The 22468-nt window shown below is 37.6% G+C and overlaps 1 protein-coding gene across 9 annotated transcripts in view; it reads right to left on the bottom strand.

Annotated features, from left to right (window-relative positions):
• Nucleotides 1-22468, bottom strand: part of LOC135079375 (casein kinase I) — a 40241-nt gene that overhangs the window by 14674 nt on the left and 3099 nt on the right. For all 9 annotated transcript variants that reach the window (XM_063974024.1, XM_063974019.1, XM_063974025.1 and 6 more), the window contains exons 3-7: nt 19957-20117; nt 8339-8449; nt 5515-5678; nt 3839-3953; nt 255-374 (exon numbers count right to left, since the gene is read on the bottom strand). In XM_063974024.1, the coding sequence (XP_063830094.1) occupies nt 255-374; nt 3839-3953; nt 5515-5678; nt 8339-8449; nt 19957-20117 (671 nt within the window). The remainder of the gene's footprint in view (nt 1-254; nt 375-3838; nt 3954-5514; nt 5679-8338; nt 8450-19956; nt 20118-22468) is intronic.

The raw sequence follows: 22468 nt of genomic DNA, 5'->3' as shown, positions 1-22468 counted from the left end.
GTCAGTATGCTCCTTTCCTCAAGGGTTAGATAGCTCTACTATTGAATTATAACGACTGAAGTTACAACTCTAGTGTCTGACATTATGAGGCGTCTACTCCTTTGAGCAGTCAATCGAACTGATGGTTTACTTGAAAATGTCTCACCTTGGATATCTAAATCGAGAGTACAGTTCTTTTAGAGGCTTTATGGGACAATGTAGTATGTACTTGGTTGTGACATCTTTTAATCTAGATATAATTTTGAAAATCTTACCTTTCCCTAAATGTGTATTTATTGACATATATCTCGCAGTCCCAGTGAGTGACTTGTGCTCCCGATATGGGATATGTTTGTTCGTCTCTAAGTCTATGTATTCTTTGGCCAAACCAAAATCTGAAACAGAAAACACAAATTATTAATATCTATTTGAAGATTTATACGCATTAGGGGCCATCCATAAAGTACGTCACACGAATTTCATGATTTTTTGAGCCCCCCCCCCACCTGTGACAAGGACGGGGGGGGGGGGGGGCGTCCTTGTCACAGGTGGTCACATTTATTTGAAACAATTGAAATGTGATGTCACGAAACTTAGGACCCCTCCCACCCCTTGTCACACCATGTCACACTTTGTCGACCCCCTCCCCCCCTCTTTACGTGTGACGTACTTTATGGATGACCCCTTATGAGGAAGATTTAGAGGTGATAGTTTCATATTGAATATTAATACATATTTCAAAGTTATATTGCCTTCCTAGTTAGTAAATAAGCTGAGTTAGAGAATCATAAAATATTATTAATGCGACAACGCGAAATTTCGAACAACGGTGATAGATGTAAATGCTGTTTCAACTTGTTATTCCTTTTCAGTTTATTCAAGTAAGAACCGTTTGATATGTTTTCTCAGTTGGTAAAGTTATGTTAGCCAATAGAGAAATTATGATATTACAGTTAGAATATTGTAAGAAATGAGTAATGTTTTAAGCATTACTGACCATGTAAGTCAGATTACATGGGATTCAGATCAATATTAAAAGGGTGGTCGGGTCAGAAAATCTTATTTAGTTAATTGAAAGAAAAAGGGACCATACCATACAGGTACAAAATAAAATTTATAAAATCAGATTTGTATGAAAATTAATATAGGTAATTAAAATGATGATATCAATTTTCTGAATAGAATAGAATAGAATAATTGTTTATTTGCATAAAACATGGTATACAGTTGTTACAGCTATAAAATAAGTCCACATGTTTTGCTACATCAAGAAGCATGCAAGTTTGAATATTAATACATAAAAAAGAAACAATGTCATTATAATTATATCAATTTTCAACAGTACAGTACAGTTTTACAATAATAAAATGTCCAATAAATTAATTATGTCAGCTATGTCAAAAATTACATTTATACATATTTGAATGTCAAGAAATCCTTTATTTCATAAAAACTATGGTTCATAAGCCACCTGTGTAGTCGATTTTTAAACATATTTATATTAAGATCTTTTATTTCTTTAGGGATTTTGTTATAAATACGGATCCCCATGCAAAGACAGCTATTTCCGTATTTAGTGGATCTCGGTATGTCTTTATGTATTAGTCTTTGAGGACATCTTAATCGGAGATTACCAGATTTTTTAAAAAGTTCTGTATTTTTGTGGACAAAAACGGCAACTTCGTATATGTAGAGTGATGGAAGTGGCAGAAGTTGGAGTTCTTTGAAAAGTGGCCTACATGACTCATCAGGACGAATTCCACATATAGCCCTGATGCATTTTTTCTGAGCAATAAATGCTCTTTTTGTGTCGGTACTATTGCCCCATATAATAATTCCATAGCGCAGAATGGATTCTACATAAGCATGATAAGACATTATGGCGGTTTTCCGGTTCGTTACATTTTTTATTTGTCTAAGAGCATGAACGAATTTATTAATTCTGTTGCAGATATTGTCTAGATGAAGTTTCCAATTAAGATCTTCGTCTATAATTAGCCCTAAAAATCTCAAATGTGTTATTTTATTTATTTTAGCAATGTTCATTGTGAAATTGTATTTTTCATGTTTAGATTTATTAAATTGAATATAGTTACATTTGTCAAGATTAATTCTTAGATTATTTTGATGAAGCCATTTAATTATTTTGTCAATTGTATTGTTAATGTCAGTTTCATGATTGAGTATGTTAGTCTTATCATTGGAAGTCACAATTATGGATATGTCATCAGCAAATAAAGTGCATTTATGATTTGTTGCTTGAGTTATGTCGTTAATGTAAATGAGGAACAGGATCGGTCCTAGTACGCTACCTTGGGGGACACCATACCAGTTTTCTCTTAAATCAGATGACACAGACCTTATCTCATTCCCTACCATATTTTTAATACTAACGCATTGTTGCCGGCAATTAAGGTAAGATTCTATCCATTGTAATGCAAGTCCTCTAATTCCTATTCTTTCTAATTTTTCCAATAAAAGTTTGTGCTGTACAAAATCAAAGGCCTTTGATAAGTCAAAGAAGAGACCAGTCGTCAAAAGATTTTTGTTAAGACTAGTTAAGACAGTGTCCACTAAATTAAACATAGCTAGTGTGGTAGACTTCTCTTTTTGAAATCCGTATTGTTCTTCTCTGATAATTTTATGTTTGGAACAGAAATCTCTAAGCCTTTTTAACATACATTTCTCGAATATGTCTCTATCTGACTTCACCATACCGTTTATATGCCTATGTTAACATGTCCTAGTGTCGGCTCATATACCCATTTACCTAACACTCTGTATAACGATGGCGTCAAAACCGAAATACGTTACCACTAGAATCAATATTCACGTAGGTATGTCTCACGGACAAATAAACATACATAGACATTTCATTGGTACCACATTTCAACCGCAGACCTCGCCGGGTGGCGATAGTGTTACAATTATATCTAATTACTGTATTACTTAAGTTATTGTTAACATCTGTTAACAATCAAGTAACTAAACTTAATTACAGAACCAGTTTGGAATTGATTCTTGATGATTTTGTACAAACTACTAGTTTGTAGCCGGTTCCTTATTATTGGGCGTAACTAAAAATATTATACTGTTGATGACTCACTCAGATTTTATACATCAGTTGTTAGGTGGTTTTAAGCTATAAATGTGAGAGTATGCAAAAAGTATCATCAAACCATAAAAGACTGGCCATTTTACTCTTACACAGTCACATATTTATTAACAGTGACACGGTTACCACTTAAACACCTTTATTACTGTCTTAAGCTTGGAAACTTAATTTGAAAACATAGAAAATTTAATTTGATAGGTCTTTAAAAGTAAATAACAGTTTGCACATCAAGACCTAAAAGCCTATTTCCGCAAGTCTTAAGTTTAGCGATTTAAGCTTTTGGCAAGAAATACACCTTTTTATCTGCAAAACCATGACAGCGAAACTAAATCAATACACATCACTGCGTCTATTCTACCATGTTTGCTAATGCGGTGATCTACACACGGAGTTGTGTGTTTCAATTGGTTTCGCTGCCAAGGTTTCGTGGTCGAAGTGTGCTACCAATTTTATAGTCCTGTTAACCCCTCTTGGTCAATATGGGTTGAGCCGAGCGGCGGTGAGGATCGGACTCGCGTTTCTCGGATTACGAGTCGGCCAGTCCGACACCTACAGTCCTACTGTCGGATTTCCCAAAAAACTTATATCGGGACGCCGTTCCCACCGCTACAACTTCTGTGTAACCAGGATCTACAGCTTGACCGCCAATAAAAACCCAACCAGTGAAGGTCAAGTTTGTCCCGGAGGAAAGTTAAACCGTCATTGGTCAACTGCCAAAAATCTTGTAAACAAAAATGTACTCACCAATGATGTGGATGATTTTTTCCCTTTTAGTTGCAGTTCTACCTATTAAAAAATTCTCCGGCTTCACGTCCCGGTATATTAGGTGTCTCGTGTGGACATACTCTATGCGGTGGAGCTGAAACAGGCGGGCGGGCAATTACACGGTGATCCAATACAATTGCATGTGTCAAGTGGGACGACAGGGGTTAATGTGTAAATGTGATCGCAACTGGATATCGCGAGTGTACAGTTTAACTACAATCAAGGAGTTTCTTTATAGTCTAAAGATGTCATCTAAGAATATAATGTAAGCAATACACAAATTGTTGTTCTAGAAGCAAGGAATAAGTATGTTACTTAGAAAACTTAAACGGGAGCCAATTCCGAAAAGGTATTTTTCTTAATGATCTGATGACTATACCGGGATATGAACCCGAGATTTTTTGCTCTGGACCTTCTGAAGCAGTGGTAGTTAGTGATCGCTATTTTGAACTTTATGGTCTTGTATTAAGATAAGGAAGAGAAGCAATTAAGATTCAACCTGGTTCACTCGTTAAGGCTGGTTTCTTTTACTTTTGGCTTTTGACTGCCAGAGTGACTTTAAACTTTATCTCATAAAAGTATGAGATAGCGAACAAATTGAGTTGCGTTCACCTTAAAAAACGTAACCTAGCTGGGATTACCTGTTGAAGAGTTCTAACTAGACAGTCAAATATCGCCATTGACTGACAAATCGTGACGTCGTGATCAGTGATCAGTAGATAAACATCACATGGACTAGCTAGCAACAAAACAATGAATTATCTCCTTTAGGCGTTTACGTACGAACCGCGTTATGTATTTGTGATATACTCGAGCAGTGATAAGTGGATAAATTATTACTTGTTCCAACCGGCAGAAGCCCTTGCATATCAATGTTAGTACTCTGAACGTAAACATCTCAATTGGTTTGCATTGGTTTTGCGATTAGAAACCAATTCATAATGCTAAAGTAACTCTAATATCGACCATGGAAGGCATATTTAATAATCATCAATGTTTCATATTATCAAATTTAAATATTCACCATAAAATTATTCAATACTTCCGTGTCACTGATACATGAACGTGACAAAATGATAATTACTTGTCCATTCATATTACATTATACATCAAAAGTACAAGAACTTTAGCATTGGACGAGATAAGATTGTGAAATCAATTGACAATGAGTCCTTTTGTTACGCGCCGCTTGTTACCTCTAAATCGTTCTAACTGTATTAAGTTTTATAGCGGCTTTAAATTACTCAAAAATCTTGATAGCTTATTGGGCAGCAAAAATAGTGTGACTCACGCCCGTTATCATGTTAAGTTTTATCAAACAACGTCATAGATTTCGTGACAGAACAATTATTTCCTATTTTAGAATTCTGCGTGATTTGTGAAGACTAAAAATGTTTATGCCATCATCAAGACATTTTGCCGATGAGGAAGATCATTCATTGTTAGTTACTTTATAAACGTGATAAACCAATCAGGGAAAGACCAAGGTCTGATGACGAGTCAGTTGAATACCAGTCAATAGAGGTCCATTCTCATAGTCTACTAAATTATCAAAGTTCAAGGGTGATCTTTTTCAAATTAAAAATCTTCTTTGTAAAAATTTAAAAGAACTTTAGTGTGAAAGTGGACTAAAAGAACTTAACTAGGACACTTACCAACTGCATAGCGATCATTAACACAGTCTTTAGAGAGAATCGACGGCCGCACAGATCGAAAAGGTCCTCCAGAGACGGCCCCAGGAGCTCCATCACCAACGCATTGTATTTACCGCACGGCCCGAAGTAATACACCTCGGGGATACCCTCCGCGGTCGACGGCGCTACGGGACCCAAGGGACCAAGGTACGGGAGGGGGAGGGGGACAAAAAACATTTTAGTACTTACAGTACAAGACAAGCATTGCTCTCGCTCGCACCTGCACCGCACAACACTGCAGCCGATATTTGAACTAGTTCATGACACAGTGACCCGCGAGAGCATTGCTACGTCGAAAAAGTGGAAGAAAAAGTTTGCAGTAGCCACCGTATCGGGCGATCAAGCGGTGAGGTGATATAATTTGTGTGGCTTATTGATAATGGACTTGGTTCTGCGGTTTCATCCACTCAAACTGCCTTTTAACTATGGTTTTCCGTCATAATTGACCATCACAATTGAAATGCGAACATCCAAAATCGATGAACTCTTATAGTGTAAGTGGATGATAATTCAGAATCGAGTCAATTTAGAATCGAGCACAGATACGGAGGCTAGTGCTGGCATTTACAATGGCCGGCCAGAACAACGACCATGACCACGGTGCGGTTAGCCGGTTACCCTCGACACGGCAAAACAAAAGATTAGTTCAATATCGGTTACGGTGTTGTGCCCAATTATACAACCGTACTATTAGCTACTATGTCACTGGCACTTACAAGTTGCATAGCGATCATAAGGACCGTCTTCAGCCTGAACCTTCGGCCGCAATGGACGAAGAGATCTTCGAGCGAGGGCCCTAACAACTCCATGACCATAGCGTTGTAGCGGCCGCCACATGTCCCCAGGTAGTAAACTTTTGGGACGCCCTCTGGGCAAATGCTACTATCAGTATACACTCAGGGTCTACGCTAAAACTTGCGCGGGTGCACGGAGCGATGCCTATTACATTCAATTTTTCAATACAGACACGCGTGCGCCCGCGCGAGTTTAATCGGAGACCCTCAGTGACCGTATAAATAGATTGGGCTCTATCACAATTTGATTTTATCTATTTATACATCACGCAACAAACTTTTCAACTTGTAAGGTGCTCATACTCGAACAATTAAATTGTTCCGTTCAGGGCAATTTTGACAATTATGACGTCACGCACGGATACGGTGGAATTAGTGGAGTAATATGGAGCAATTTAGGAAAACCGCTGCCGATCCACCTCAAGAAATCGAGTCTAGTATGTTAGAAAGAAATTCACTAAATGTATTGTGAGAAATTAACATTTCCGCAATAAAACCAAACAGTACCTGTACATGATACCAGCAATTATTGGCTCTACCCATTACTAGAGTAAGAGCTCCTTTCAAGTTCAAGTCATTGGTGTTAACATCAAATGTTTTTCACATTTTATCAGGACATTGTTCTAGCTAGTTCCTACATCATACAATATAACATTTACGTGGTTTTAAAACTGCTGATAAAACACTACCGCGATAAAAAGCCCGGTAAATATTTCGTGCCATAAAAGTAACTGATTCCAAAAGAATACGCACGCAAGTAAACGTTGGTATTTTATCAGCAGCTTCAGATTTAGTGGGCATTATAAATGAAACAGTTACTTTATTATAATACCGCGAGTGACGTTTGTTAATTTGTTTAATTTAGTGATTCCCCGACAAGGTTCTCATCATTGTGCACACACAATTTGCACGTAGACAATCCGTTCAGCGTAAGATTGCTCTTGCTCATGCAATCAACGATAAGGACATTCGTTATCGTATACGAGAACCGTCATCCGACAACGGTAAATAGTCGTACGTCAGTCAGCGTGAAACGTCTGGGCACGATACGACATAAGCCAATAAAACACGTGTTCCGCACGAACGTTTTGGATATTACAGTATCTGCCTCATTACCAGCTTATGAAAGCAGTGCCCGTGCGATTTGTAGCGGGCTTGTTACGTGCGTACCTACAGGTGCCGCGTCTCATAGACCAATATGTTTTACTAATCGTTCTTCCTTCTGTGCCACGGGCATTTATGATCCCAAACTTTAGTGCGATATTTGTAGAGCACTATTGGGTTTGTATACTAATGAAAACGTTCAAGAACAGATTTCTAAATGGTGAATTCAAACATTGGCTTGTTTCAATCCGGGGTACGTTTTTATTTTTTCCACGATTTAAGTTGTGAGGACAATGTGAGAACCCTGTCGTGACCCCATAAAATGACTTCAATGGAACCGTACTTTATTTCCATACAACTCCCAGAGGTCCTTTGGTCATAATTGGCATTGCGTTGAGACAATTAAAAACACAATAGTCGAGACAAATCCAGTGACCTCGATCGCGCCTAGGAAAACGCGAAGATTACTCGACCGTTATACCGTTACTAACTATATTCTTAGGTTTCGCTTATGGAGTAGCGGAGGCTAGGTCGAAGCGTACCCGAGTAACTAATTTATGTACGGTCTATGAAGATTTGCCGAGAACGCTTTTTTAGGAAAACTTATTTTTAGCATACAATTTCCCGGAGGACGTTGGAGATAAATTGATGTATGATACGAAATAAGGTAAGATCGTAGGTCCAGCATGATTATATTACATGTTATCGTGTCTTCAGTAGTTAATACCGGATCCTTTTCATTACATACAATAATTTCGAATTTGTACTACAGAACAGCAATGGAAATGGAGACATATAATTGACATGATAAAACGTTGTTGTACGCCTCCGCGCGTCCATTACGAGGCCTTACAATCGCGTGGGCATATAATTAGTGCGGAACTCACCGTGCGTGCCTAGCAACTTGTAGAATCGGTACTCCAGGTGCAGTTGCGGAGCCTTCGACTTCATCGGCTCCATTTTGATGGCTACATGCTCGTTGTTGTAGAGATTTTTCCCTGCAAATGAACAGACAAATCGTATTATCGATCCGTTCACTTGTACAATACACGCACGCATATAAATATCTCATCAATCTGTACTAAATAAATAAAGAGGTGAACATTGTTTTGGTTGGGGTAATTTCTGGAAATAAACACAGGTCGATGACGCGTGTAATCAATCAAAGAGGATTATCACCGTTCTTGGGTAAACATTAATGTTTTAATCGATAGGTTCCGGTACTCAATCATTCACATTCTTTGAGACATCGTAGGTATTCAACGTGATAAGAAAGATCATCTGTATATCGGGCGTCGCTCTGTGATTGCAATTTCATATGATTCTTTGCCTATCATTGCACGTAATTTAGATATAATAATATTAATTTATTTGTTACCATCCTATAAAAGTCTCTATCTGTTGTCAACCAGAGGATAAATCTAGATTTTATCCTTCTAAAAGCTGTCATTGGGTTATTAAACCCTTGTTATTCGAGCCTATCAAAATGTATAGCGCGGTGATCCTCGACCGGCCGATGAGTCATACGCAAGCAACATTCTCCGAAAACTCGTTAGTCACATCCTAACTTAATAGTTAACGAAGCAAGCACAGTAGAAACATTAACTTTTATTTCACTTAGTACGCCAGGGCTGTACAAATGCGGTTTTGTAATTACGCAGCCCTCCGAAATGACATTAATTCAGTGCTCAACCACAATCCAGATGCTTTAATTACATAGTGATATTAAATCCAGTTTAATAATACTCCAAAGTAGGCTGTCAACCCTATTAGTGGACTTACATTCGTAATATCTGTCGCTTCATGAGAATTATGTAAATTACATATTGTGCGAGTTTCTCAGCGTCGAAAACAATGGCATACGTTTTAGTGGTCAGCTCCAATGAGAAAGGGCTTTGCCCACTAGAAGGACGCTGATATTTAACGAGGTATACCAATAACAGGACAAGTACATAAATAATTGTTTTCTTCGAAGTCTGAAGGCTCCATTAAGTAAGTGGGCATGGCACGCACTTCTATTCTGTGGGCCAGTTTTCTTGCGTACCCGTTAGTATTAACTAGGTAGGTATGTAGTTGGTTTTCCCAAGTTGGTGGTGTTTTTATTTAAGTTCTTAACTGGTGTTTATTATTACTTTGTCTTCAGTTCCATGGAGTATAAACAATAATTTCAGGTTTATAACAGGTTTCAGAATAGCGGAAAGTTAATAATCAAGTCCGAACGGTCTTTGAAAATGGCGTCCTGAAAATAAAGTAATCAAAGCATAAAATCGATGTAACATTTTGATCTGAGTAAATAGCCATTCAGATGGGTAATTTGTTCTTCATTTTTTCCTTCATTTATTGTACGTTCGCCGTTGGAACGGCATCTCCCCTAAAATGTGTTTCGAACCGCCTACACAATTTTCTCCCTATCCTCAATAATGTAGGTACTTTCATGATATTTTATTTCTGAAACGGAGGTTAATGCCTTTAAAGATATTAACGACCAATAATTATGGTACTTATTGGTTCTAGGAATAACCAAATGAATAAAATATTACATTTAAACAGTTCTTGGGATTACTGCTAATAAAATTAAGATGGTTTTAAACCAAAGGGAAACGTTTTTTAATGTCATTTTATAAGTAAGAAATCTATTAATATTAATGTAATAATCAATGTCTAATCTAATTGCCGCATTGACATCACAATCAACATAGCAATAATATCGACCTTATCATCCATCGAAAGATGGCGTAGATCTCAATAGCATTTCAACAATATCTTATCAGCTATAGAGTATACTATTTACCTACAATACTCCGAAGAATGGAATATTTTATATTCTAGGGCGGCCTTTGTGCGGAATATAAATGGTGAGATATTTTTATACGAAGTATTTAGGGATTATACCTCCTGATACTTTTGATTGGCGGGCCTGTTATGTCTTCAAGGAAAAACTTTCTATTTTGGGAATTCAGGTGATGTTAAAGAGCGATTACGTAATCACGAAAGCTGGGCAGGTGCTTTTCAAAACAAGTCATTTCGAACATTATTTTTCACTTGTGAAGAAGTGACTAGTTTTTATGATTCTTTGCTTTTCAGTCTGGTTTTAGGACTAAGTCGTTACAAGATTAAGGGAAAGGAACATTTTTAAATATCATACAACATTTCAAACAACATAAATAACATACACAATATACGTTTTCAATTTAAGTAGCCTTAATCGGAACCAGTGATTGCTTCCCCAAAACCCATTGAACCCGTTCCATTAAAAAAGTAATAAGTTAGAAATTAACTAAACGGCTCGTCTAGATTAGTCAATCAATATTGACTCTGGCGACGGATTATCTAATTTCGTTATTACTGAACTTCAATCTTGTACGTTAATTGGAAACCGGGGGTAAGGTCAGCAGTGGAATTAGCTGGCAACTACCAGATGCGGAATAATAACCTAACAGTTTCGGAATCCCATCGTCATATGGCACCATAATATCCGATACCTAGTCATAAACAAAATAAGAAGAAATAGTCGGCTCTATACTCAAGAACAGGTGTAATTATTATTCAATTAACTAATCACAAATTAAAATACTATAATAGTAAACTGCAGGCCTTTTTCAGAGCACTTATGTGTTTTAAGTGTACGTCCCAATAAAGCTAGCCCTAGGTAGGTACCAACCACTACTTCGGGACAACATATAGGCTGGTCACTGGTGTTGAGAAGAGGTGGACGAAACTCAAGTCACCTCACATCATGATTTGTATGAGTTTAAAAAGAATTTCCTAATACGAGCCTTAAAATAATATACATACATAGTCGTATGTTAACCGTCAAAAGAAATCCAGCGATATATCAACACTTGTTGATTCAATCTGGAAAGATGTAACGATTCTAAGAACGATTACTAACTGAAAGATTTAGGTAAATGTAAAAACAAGAAATAAATTGGTTAAACGCCCGTTACAGATGCTGGTAGGATGTTATTTATGAGCATGCAAGAGTGTATCGTGTCTTTGCTAGAGTTAAATATGAAAACGCGTGTTAGATAGTAATTATTTATTATTATTGTCTATTACAACTTGAATAGCAAGACGATCGATGACGTAATAGCATTAAAAGTGTTAAGTAGATATTAACGATGTTGTGCATTGTCGAGTCGGGCGTAGCAAAAGTATAAACTTCTCTCTCAGTGAAAGGTATTCAAATAAACGTTGGAAGAGATTCATCGCGGGCGCAATTAAACTTTAGAAAATATTCAAAACCGTGGCAGAATGAAACAAGTTGCGCGGTGGCATCGGCCCGTTTGCGTCATCAAGTTCAGCAAATTTTTACGCTACTTGATTTGGCGATAGCAACGACCCGCGGACCCAGGGTTACTCCCTAACTCAGTTCGCGCAGTTTCGGGTCTATTTGTCACTGTCGCTTATGCCAGCATTTAAAGTTGTGTGAGAGGAATGGAAATATGTATGTACTTATTGGAAACTGGATGTTAGGATTAGCCCCGCACTAGCTGCACGCTTTAAAAATTTCGGCCATGTCTATTTGTTGACAGCTGTAGTAGAGGTTTGAATTCTGCCGATAAAGGAAAAAGTTAGCTTGATGACCACGGTTAATATTCCAAGGAATAATCTACCTTGATAATTCTAAAAAATAAATAACAAATCTTGCTCCATAGTTACAGCAAAAAAATCCGGACTTTTCAGGAAAATCCCTGTCATATGGTAACCCTATATCCATATGGAATGCAATGCGAGCCCGCCGGTAGAGTCCGATAGTTTCCCGGGCGGGTGCGCACCGAATATAAAGCAACCGTCCGTAATTTATTATCGTCCAATCTTTCGCCAGATAAAAATGTGCCATTGGCGAGCTCGTGAATCAAATTCTAGGGGAAAATCCAAAGTTACGTAGTAAATTCACATCCATGTTGATTCGCAGAATGAACAGAACCAACATTCGACTGTGAAATGAAATACAAATGTAAGTCTCTATTTGTCTGTTTCATAGCAAAAATAAAATTAATCAACCTAAAGTTTTACTGTGCGATGAAAATTTTATTGTATGACAATCCAAATACATTATTCTGCTCAGGAAAAAAGTGCTTTTAATCGCTGTAAAAACAGACCGAAACTCACGAAGCCGTGGAAGTAAACAATAAAGTGTCTGCTAACAGCTTCTTAAAAGGTTTCTAAATGTCAACACGCCCCGCATCAGTCACAATCACAATAGTCTGAGGGAAAGCGGGTATGTAAATATTACAATATCGGCTTAATCACCTCACGCACGTGCGCGAGAAATAATGTTATTTTCAGTGACGCGACGTTGAATCCAATTCTCATCCGCACGCAGCCATATAATCTCTAAGCCGAGCAATTGGCGAAAATGAAACCATACTGCACAGACAATAGGGCTTACCTATCTGAGGTCACTGTCATTAAACTCGTGCCCATCAAAAATACTAAGCCGTTCGGGTGATTTCATGCATTGAAACTAAACTCAGGTTATTGTTAGCCTTGTCAGGCTGTTGCTTAAAACTCGTATTGAGAGCAGTTCGGAAAACTGAAGGCTGAAATATGACTCATGGCCGCCTGTTATTTATTAGGTGGTTGACTGTGATTGCTGAAATTTCCTTCGATATTCATGAGCCTATAATTCATCTATTTTTATTATTGTTTTTTTTTTGTTGATTGCAAGCGTAGCGCTTGCGCTGAAAATTATACGACATTTCCAATATTCGATTATATGTATTTGTTGGGGTGTCTGCTTTTGCCTCTTGTACTCACAATGGCAGATCAAGCTACACTGTTGGCATTGTGACGTCTTATTTAGTTGCAATAAATGCTACTTTGCAATAAAAATGTATAGTCTGTGCTGTCTATAAAAGAAATGCTGCAAAGACTTGGTTTAAGCACCATTATACTTCTGTTTATTGCAGCGTCTTATACGTAACTTTATTATTATTTGATGTTATGCAAAAGTACACGATTTCTTTTGTGCTCATCCATAAAAAATAGTCTGTGGAAACCGCGCATTATCATAACTGCCTACGTCGCATAATGTCTTCCATTTTGCTATTAAAATGCAAAATACGTCAGTTCCATGCATCCTCCGCTTTTCTTAAGCTACACTCGTGTACACCTCATTAGTCAGTGTACTCAAAATAATCCATTCACTTGCCGCAACCAATTTCTATTCATGAGTGTTGTAGTGCACACCTGTTTACTCACAATTTTGGTTAACAACATGTGTAGGTTTCCGTCTGGGAGATAGGCTAGCTAGTCTTATTGCCTATTTCCATGACATAAGATCTGATAAAAAAATATTGTTAGAATTAATTATCAAATTGGGAGACGATCGTATCGTATCGCGAGCAGATCAATCAATACTATAAAATAACTATAGGCCGCTACCAACCGGGCAACATGGAAAGCATTGGGTGCAAGACTGTGTTCAGCAGTGGACAATGGACATCATATGGCTGAGATGATGATGATGATAATAAATTAACTAATTACTTGAATGGATTTTGAGCTTTACGCCTTGAGGTTTTACATTTTCTGGTAGGTTTCAGACGACAGAATATTCCAGCAGAAATATTATACTCTATTTTGAAACTATGTGTAGAATTGTAAGATGCATTGACAAAGCTAGTAAATTGTTCCCGTTTGTCGGTGAAAGAGCTTCATAATTACAGGTGCTGGATTACTAGCAAGGTACTAATGGTAGGGTTGGAAAACACTTCTCTGTAGTACATGCGTACTATAACAAGCTACGGAAGACATTTAGCTTAAGGAAGCAGGTCACCGAGTGACTGTTTGACGCTCCAAAATATAAATCTACCTACCTGAAGTTTGGCTTTACGCGTAATTAATATAGTATGAAGTTGACAGACATTTTGTAAAACTAGACATCAATAGAAGGGGGAAAAATAATAAGCATTAAAATATGTTGTATTACATATGAAATTCAGTATATAATAATTCACTGGTAAAAAATCAATACGTTAGGAACCTTTATGAAAAATGTTCAAACAAGTTCATGAAAGAGTAGAGTGAAAATGTAATATTTCATTACCTATAGAACTGCTTTCGCAGGACAACTTTCTAACTTCTTGTTTGTATTTATTAGTTGAATGCCTGTTTCAGATTCAACATGGATCCCAACTCCCAGGTCTTTTATTTGTTAAGACACAAAAAGGATAGAGTCATAAGCGAAAAGTATTTGACGCTTACGTGTTGGTTGAAAACAACTCGGCAGTTCGAACCCCTCTGGGGACAATCGTTATTATGATAACTAAAAACATTTAAATCTCATAGAAGATCATCATCGCAAAGGATGGCATAATTTAGAGACGGAGGATAGATGAACTAGGAAGCCTTATCCTCAATTGAAATGGACGTAAAGCAAGGTCATCATACACACAAAAACGCAAGTGCTTAAAAATATATCTACACAAACGGAGAACTTATTGATCCTTGAATAAAATTTTACCATTATTTTCATATTTTTGCAAAGCTCTATCCAATGGCTTCTTTGAACGGGTCTTGTTTTCACAGAAGTTTAATTAATACTTGTAACTACGTCAGGGTGACTCATCGAGCCCTAGTTCGCATAAGTTCCGAGGCGTCTTCATAAAGGAGGGCTTATTTATTAGAAAACACTGCATTGATTGGTCAATACAACATAGTTTGCAAAGCGAACAGTTGCGAGGGAAAACCGCGTAGTATTCAAGTAATTAGTATTCCCAAACCATCATTGTCATCTGATTTGTCGAAGCTTCAAGGTTTTTGTGCCAAACGTGTTACGGTAACGACAGATAATTATATTTTAGTAAAGACTACATCGAGCAACAGTGGCTCATTTATATTTATGACGTTTTGAGTCTATATCGATATTTTATGCTGCTCACAGCTGTAAATGTGCGATACGCTACGTTCTAACCGTTCCTTTGGACAACTCAATGAAGTAAAAACTATTTACATACTCAGAAAGCAATTGGTTATCGTGTTTTATCTTACGAGTCAAGAGCTCAAGATTCATTAACTCGCGATTCATTTGCCTATCAATCATCTTGGGTCCATAAAAATAGGAATGTAGGTATCTTTCGACGCATAATCACACATAACATTTCCATTTGCTTGATGGAGTGATCGTGTATCAGTGCCAACTAGAACCACTATAAAGCATGCGACACTAGTACTGGCTAGTTATTGCGTGTTCATATAGTTCTTTAATCGTGTTTAGATATAATCAGTTGCACTGGACAACAAGCTGAAGTGACGGTTTCTACATAACAACAGGGATTTCCTTTTAAATTGGTATCATGTTAAGCTCATTTGTTGTCAATGTCCAATGTTTATCTCCACTAAATTATGAGGAAGATGTAATCGAATTTGTGTCAACAATTATTTTGTTTGTCTTCCAGAATAAATCTTAAGATATGGAATCTGGAAGGCAAGCAGTGTGCACCTTATGATACAATACAGTAGTATCATAGTATATCTCAATCCCCTGTGACTGATCCCCATTCCTGTGTGTCACTCCTTTTGTCAGGATTTATCTAAATCTAACAGACAAGTCTAACAGTGAAAATAGCTAAATATTGGGAGTTGCAAAATCAGTTAAGTGGTTAGCTTAAAGTTCAGCCAAAGTTTTGATGCTCTTGTAAGTTCGCAAAGTTCGTGCACCTTCTTCCGGGTTCTAGAAGTTGGATTCGGTCAATAAGGACGGTCGAGGAGTGCCTTGAGTGCTTTTGAACTAGATCTAGAAGCCTTCCGGATCCTATATTAAATTTCTGCGTAAAATAATAAGTAGGTTATTATTACTTGCACAAATCTTGCACATTCATTCTATGAATCAATTTTAACTTTGATGGTTAACGCCGTTTCGAGGTCAGTGCAAGAAGGGAAATGGCGAGTCGAAATGCGGGTGACGAGGCGCTAACTATTTTCGACGGTTAGCTATTGCCTCGTCATATTCATACTCATCCAAACTATTATGATAAGTAAACGCGAAATGAAATGCGTCTGTTAGTTTGTTATGTTTGCTCGCCATCAACAGAAGTAACATTGATTAATTTCGGTTAGAGATACGATTGTAGTTGGCTAAAAGAAAAATACAGGTTGTCGTTTCTCAGGTCTTTTTTTATGCAAGACAAGGTAGGTGTTTGACCGCAATCGGTACATACATAATATCTACCCTGTAAGTGCCTATTCATTCTCGCCTTGAAAAGGCGCGAATTAAAGTCCCTAAGATATCGATAAATCGAAAAATTAAATCATATTCTTGCTTTTGATACTAATTTAAATAGGGTCCTTATCGTAATGAGGATCAGTACTGTTGTAGAAAATTCAATAAAACTAGTATCTACGTTAATCTTTAAGACATAAGAAAGATATATCTTTTTGAATTATCCAAATCGGACCATTACTTGCGAAGATATTAAGTAATAAACATAGGCCGTTTTTGCCGCTAAAAGTCAACGTACGCAGGGCCGCGTGACGTCACTATATCCGAATCGAGCGCAGCCGGCGTACTATTGGGATGGAAAATATTTTTTTCCAGCTAAACTATCAGTTTTAGAAAAAAACTTTTAATAACATTTATTCATCAAAATAAAGTAACCTATCGACCAGTAATTTTTAAAAATAAAAATTGTGAAAAATAAGTATCGCTATGTTCAAAAACCACATTTTCATAGGATTCGATGCAATGCGGAGACGCGGTTGGGGTGAGTGTAACTTAATGATTGTTTGTATTGAACATAATAATACATAATATGATGCTAATACCCAGCTTCTGGCCTTGGTGGGAGGGGGGGAGAGGCAAGTCATACCCAGTTTCTGGCCGAGGGGGAGTCATACCTAGCTTATGCTTATGGACTGGGGGAAGGGGCTAGCCTTACCCAGCTTCTGGCCTGGGAGAGGGGGGGGGGTCAAGTCATAACCAGTTTCTATGGGCTGGGGGGAGGGGCTAGCCTTACCCAGCTTCTGGCCTGGGGGGGGGGGGGGGGGGGGTCAAGTCATACCCAGTTTCTGGCCTGGGGGGGGGGGGTATGTAATACCCAGCTTCTGGCCGAGGGAGAGTCATCATACCCAGCTTATGCTTATAGATAGGTAGGTACGTAGGTTTAACTCAGAAAAACTAAATAACAGGTAGGTATTGCGTGTACATCGAAATGATCTTCATAGCAATGTTTTGTAGCCTATTAGGCAGAGGTATCTGCCTCAGCTATACCTTATTGTTAGAAGTAAATAAATTAATACTTACTCGTTTACATTTTTATATTTCACTTGGAAGAAGATATGACTCTAACAACACTTATGAACACTTTGTTTGAATAAATCGCTAAATATACCACCGCGGAGACCCCAATCGCGTCTCTACGTTCCATTGAATCGTATGAGCGTATGGATTTTTTGCGTTATTTTTCACAATTTCTATTTTTAAAAATTACCTATCGATAGCTTACTTTATTCCGATGAATAAATGTCATTACAAGTTTTTCTCTAAAACTGATAGTTTGGCTAGAAAAAAATATTTTCTATCCACGCAGTACGCCGGCAGCGTTCGGATCGGATATAGTGACGTCATCGTCCCCGCGCCGGGCGGTCAGTGAACTTTTTTAGTAATTTGGCCATAACTTCGTCAATTTTTGTCGTAGAACAAAAATTTTTGGACTGTGTATTAAGGATTTCTTAGCCCTATAAATCTGCATTCACAGCTAAAAATCGAAATGATCCTCATTAGATACGTAGATAAAAATGGCCATTCACACGAAATAATTTAGATGATTAGGAGCATTTCAGATCGACACGCGCGATAAGCACCTGTGACAGAGCGAAGCACGGGCATAGTGCAAGCAAATTCCAGTATTTGATGTTATAGTAAACGACGGTAAATCAAGCTATGATAAGTGGCATTTTATGTACTTGTAAAAGGTGTGAAATTTTGATGTGCAGCTGTCAACGGTAAAAATCTCTACAGACGCTCTTCAAGCGGTAGTCATATTTATGCGACTTTTCTGCGCATCTAGCGTTTTGGCAAGTGTCGAACCGAATCCAATGACCGACTGACGAACTAGCGCATGTCAACAATACTAATGCGACAGTGATTTGTCTATTTTTGGGTATTTTTTGCAAAGTTGTAAAGGAAGTATGCCATTTCTAAGTATCGAACTTTTAAAGCTGTGTGAAACTTACTGACGTTTTATTTGTTTACATACAAGTGCCCAGAGGCGGATGAACGGGATCAGTTATTGGTCTTGAGTAGCAATGATGACACCAAGTTGCAATTTATTTCAAGGTAAGTGCAGCATTGAGGAAATATATTCAATTTTATGTATATTATGTATTTTCATTCTGCTTGGGTCGAACTTTTTTTTATGCCAAGGCAGGTAAGTACATATTTGACAACAATCGAACCTGGTGTTAAGTGGGATGCAGTCTAGGATGGTACATATCTGCCTTGTAAGTGCCTATTCACTCTCGCCTTGAAAAGGCCCCGATTATAGTCCTTGGGAAAGACAGATTTCAATAACCAGCTTTTGTGTCATCGTTATGTAATACACATAAATCCTCAAATCAATGCTTCTCATTAGTACAATAAATAAGATATGACATCGCATGAGGTGATATTCTGATCTATCTTAATACAATTAAACTCAACGCATTGGAGATGGGTCTAGTCACGTTTGCTAAGTGATTACATTAGGTGGCTTATGTAGAAGTCAAACTGCATTAGAAGATGCCCCAACGTAATGAGGGTTTTCGCGTATGAAAAATCCGCCAGATGGCAATACGTAGACGCGAGGTCCAAATGCTGCATGATTGGTTATTTTTGACATGACATTGACAGATGTCAATATCCACCAATCACGCAGCAGTCAGACCCCACATCCACGTCCCGCCATCTAGCGGATCTTTCAAACGCGAAAACCCTCATTGAACAAGACATACCTAGATTGTAGCGTGAGACAGGCTCACCTAGAGCACAGATTACTTATTATTTTACAGTTGCCCATTCCACTTACCATTGAGTGGACCAGTATATTACTAGAGTGCCATCTTAACCGTACTATGTAGAAACGATGGCGTGGTCAGATGAATGTAGGTAATTCTTAAACGCAATGGTGAACTTCAATGAATTTTTTACCAATTTCTAGTGAACCTTTTTGACTTTTTTACCTGCCCAATTTTATTCAGATTTTTGTGATGGCTAGAAATATCCCATTCTCAATACTTTCTGAACACCCCTCGTACATAGAATCAAGTAGTGTAAGGCAGTAGGCTACGAAATCAAACCTTTAAATGGTGCAACCCTATGGGTTAGAGTTGTTTATCATAAAACTGCATGCTCACCGAGCCTGAGTTCGAAGTTGCCGCATCCGATCTTTTTCCCCACCCTGAAGTTGGGCCCGACCATGAGGACGGAAGACGACGTGCCTCGATATGAGTTTGTTATAGTTAAAGTAAGATGATGCAACCCTAGAGTTATTTATTGTTTATCATAAAGCTGCATGCTCACCGAGCCTGAGTTCGCCGAAGTTGCCGCACCCGATCTTTTTCCCCACCCTGAAGTTGGGCCCGACCATGAGGACGCCGGAGGACGACGTGACGGAGTGCCTCGATGTGTGCATCGCGCTACTTCCGCCCACGCCTCGCCCGCCGCCCACCGCGCCGGTCGCGCTGCAACAATGTACACGCACCTTTATATCATTCCTTGTAGACACAGATAAGGTAGTAAATTATTGAATGGATATATTTGAAGTAGGTTACTTGACACAACACACAACTGACACAATTTTAACGAGGTGTCACTCTTTAAGGGTGTTTAGAATGTGTCGCAGTGGTTAAGGTATAAGCTTCAGGAAAATTCAACACATTAGAGCAAGCGATGTAATAATGAAGTGTAATACCAATGATTAATTCATAACTTTTCTTTGTAATAACCGTATTACGTATAAGAACATTGTACCGTCATTGTCAAGAGACATGGTGGAATTTAACTTGGTTTTCCCTGATGACAAACGTTAACTAATCGGGAACGGTGGCCGTGGGATGTTACGCTTATACCTAAGTACAGCAATTTAAATTACAGGCTTATAGCATTAAGGTTTAATTTCGCAACGAGGGCAGTGCTAGATTGGGGCTAGTTTTATTTATATCATTGGAGGCATCACATTAATTTGACGATACCGTCTCGCGTAAAGTAGGCAGCATGGTTTATGCCTTAGCCTGTTCCTTGCGGAATGAATAAAAAATAAGGGCAGTCCAAGACGAAAAAACGACATCTGGCAGGCTGAAGATTTTTTGCCCCAATTCATAAGCCATAGAAAGGGAACCTAAGGGATACCGTTGGTTATCCTTGCAGAAATTTAAAAGTCTCTCACACGATAAAACCCCCCAAGAAATAAAATGGATAGGTATAATAAAAAAAAATTGGTGTTACTTTTATGAATAAAAAGCTAGAGGTTTTATTAGCCTTGTGACATGACATCTTTGGTTTAGTCATTGGTCGCATATTCAAATCTCGAAATGTATGTGGTTAATGAGCTGTGCTTTTACTTAATTTAGTAGCATAGTCAAAGCAGTGGATAGTTTAATCAAGGAGTTCAAGGACATAGTCTAACAGCAATAAGTATATTATGGCAATCCACAACATTAAAGCAACATTTAAGAATGTACAGGGCATGTTACTTAGGGCTTTACTAATCTAAGTTTCTTTGCATTATCTCACTGGGTTGCTTTTATGATGACACTCAGGTATTTACTTGATATTGATTCAACTGTCTTTATCTAGCTAGATGAAGGTAAAACTAAAAACTCAGAAAGACTTGAGATGTTATGGACATTGACTCTAATATATATTGATCACATGATGATGAAATCGAATTTGCATTGAGCAATCCCATTCCCGTTCATGCATCAATACATCTCAGGCAATCTTAGTCAAAATCAAAACAGACAATGATAAAAATTTTATCAATGCAAGATTATCTACTTTTGTTTAAAGACTTTACCTATCTTAGTATTACAAAGTACAAACTTTAAAATGTTCAGTTTTTTGTGGAACTAAAGGACCTGCCTATCACAAAACTCAAACAAATCTCAATTATTTATTTAAATATGTATATCTTTTTTTTAATGTACAAGTAGATTCAAACAAAAAGAGCAATAAATGACAGATATTTAAATAATGGTAATAAGTAATAAATAAACATATTCATAATGTCATCCATGAAGAAATTACAAAAAATTATCCTGTCACAATGAGGGTTTTCGCGATTGAAAAATCCGCCAGATGGCGGGACGCGGACGTGGGGTCCGACCGCTGCGTGATTGGTGGATTTTGACATATCTGTCAATGTCATGTCAAAAATAACCAATCACGCAGCATCTGGACCCCGCGTCCACGTATCGCCATTTGGAGGATCCTTCAATCGCGAAAACCCTCATTTCCTTAAAAAATAACCTTGAAAACTCAAAAAATATTTTAAAATACATTTTACTCATTGTGCATATTGTTACACACCCAAATGAATACTGGCTGCAGTGAGTAACACCAACCGTTATTGGCATTGAGTCTAAAAGTGAAAGTCTTTATGCACTCCCCAACGTGCAAAAGCATGGAACAAGACAATTATCTAGCCGCACAATACCCAAACAACATGCTGTTAATCCACATTTTTTAATGTATCGTACGGTGGAAGGTTTTAAATTGAAATGTCAACCGTTCTGATGCTTATACAGGTTTCCTATTAATTGAGAAGCTATTTATAGTGAAGTTATTGAGACATTTTAGTCATTAACTCTCATAATAATTTGATATTATAGTGCCAGTCTCATAATAATTTGATATAAGAATGAGTGTGTTCATTTTGACATTATAAATAAACATCACCAGATGTGATTTGATCTGATTTATTTAGATACTCACAATTTCCTATGCATTGCAGGAAATGCTTTGAGAATAGCATGGATATTCACCACAGCTCAGATTGTGCATTATTGAAAAAATATTAGTCACCATCACAATA

This window comes from Ostrinia nubilalis, chromosome 16 (assembly GCF_963855985.1).
Source record: "Ostrinia nubilalis chromosome 16, ilOstNubi1.1, whole genome shotgun sequence".
Classification (NCBI taxonomy): Eukaryota; Metazoa; Arthropoda; class Insecta; order Lepidoptera; family Crambidae; genus Ostrinia; species Ostrinia nubilalis.
The sequence above is the reverse complement of the archived record's forward strand: the minus strand, read 5'-3'. Positions and strand labels throughout refer to the sequence as shown.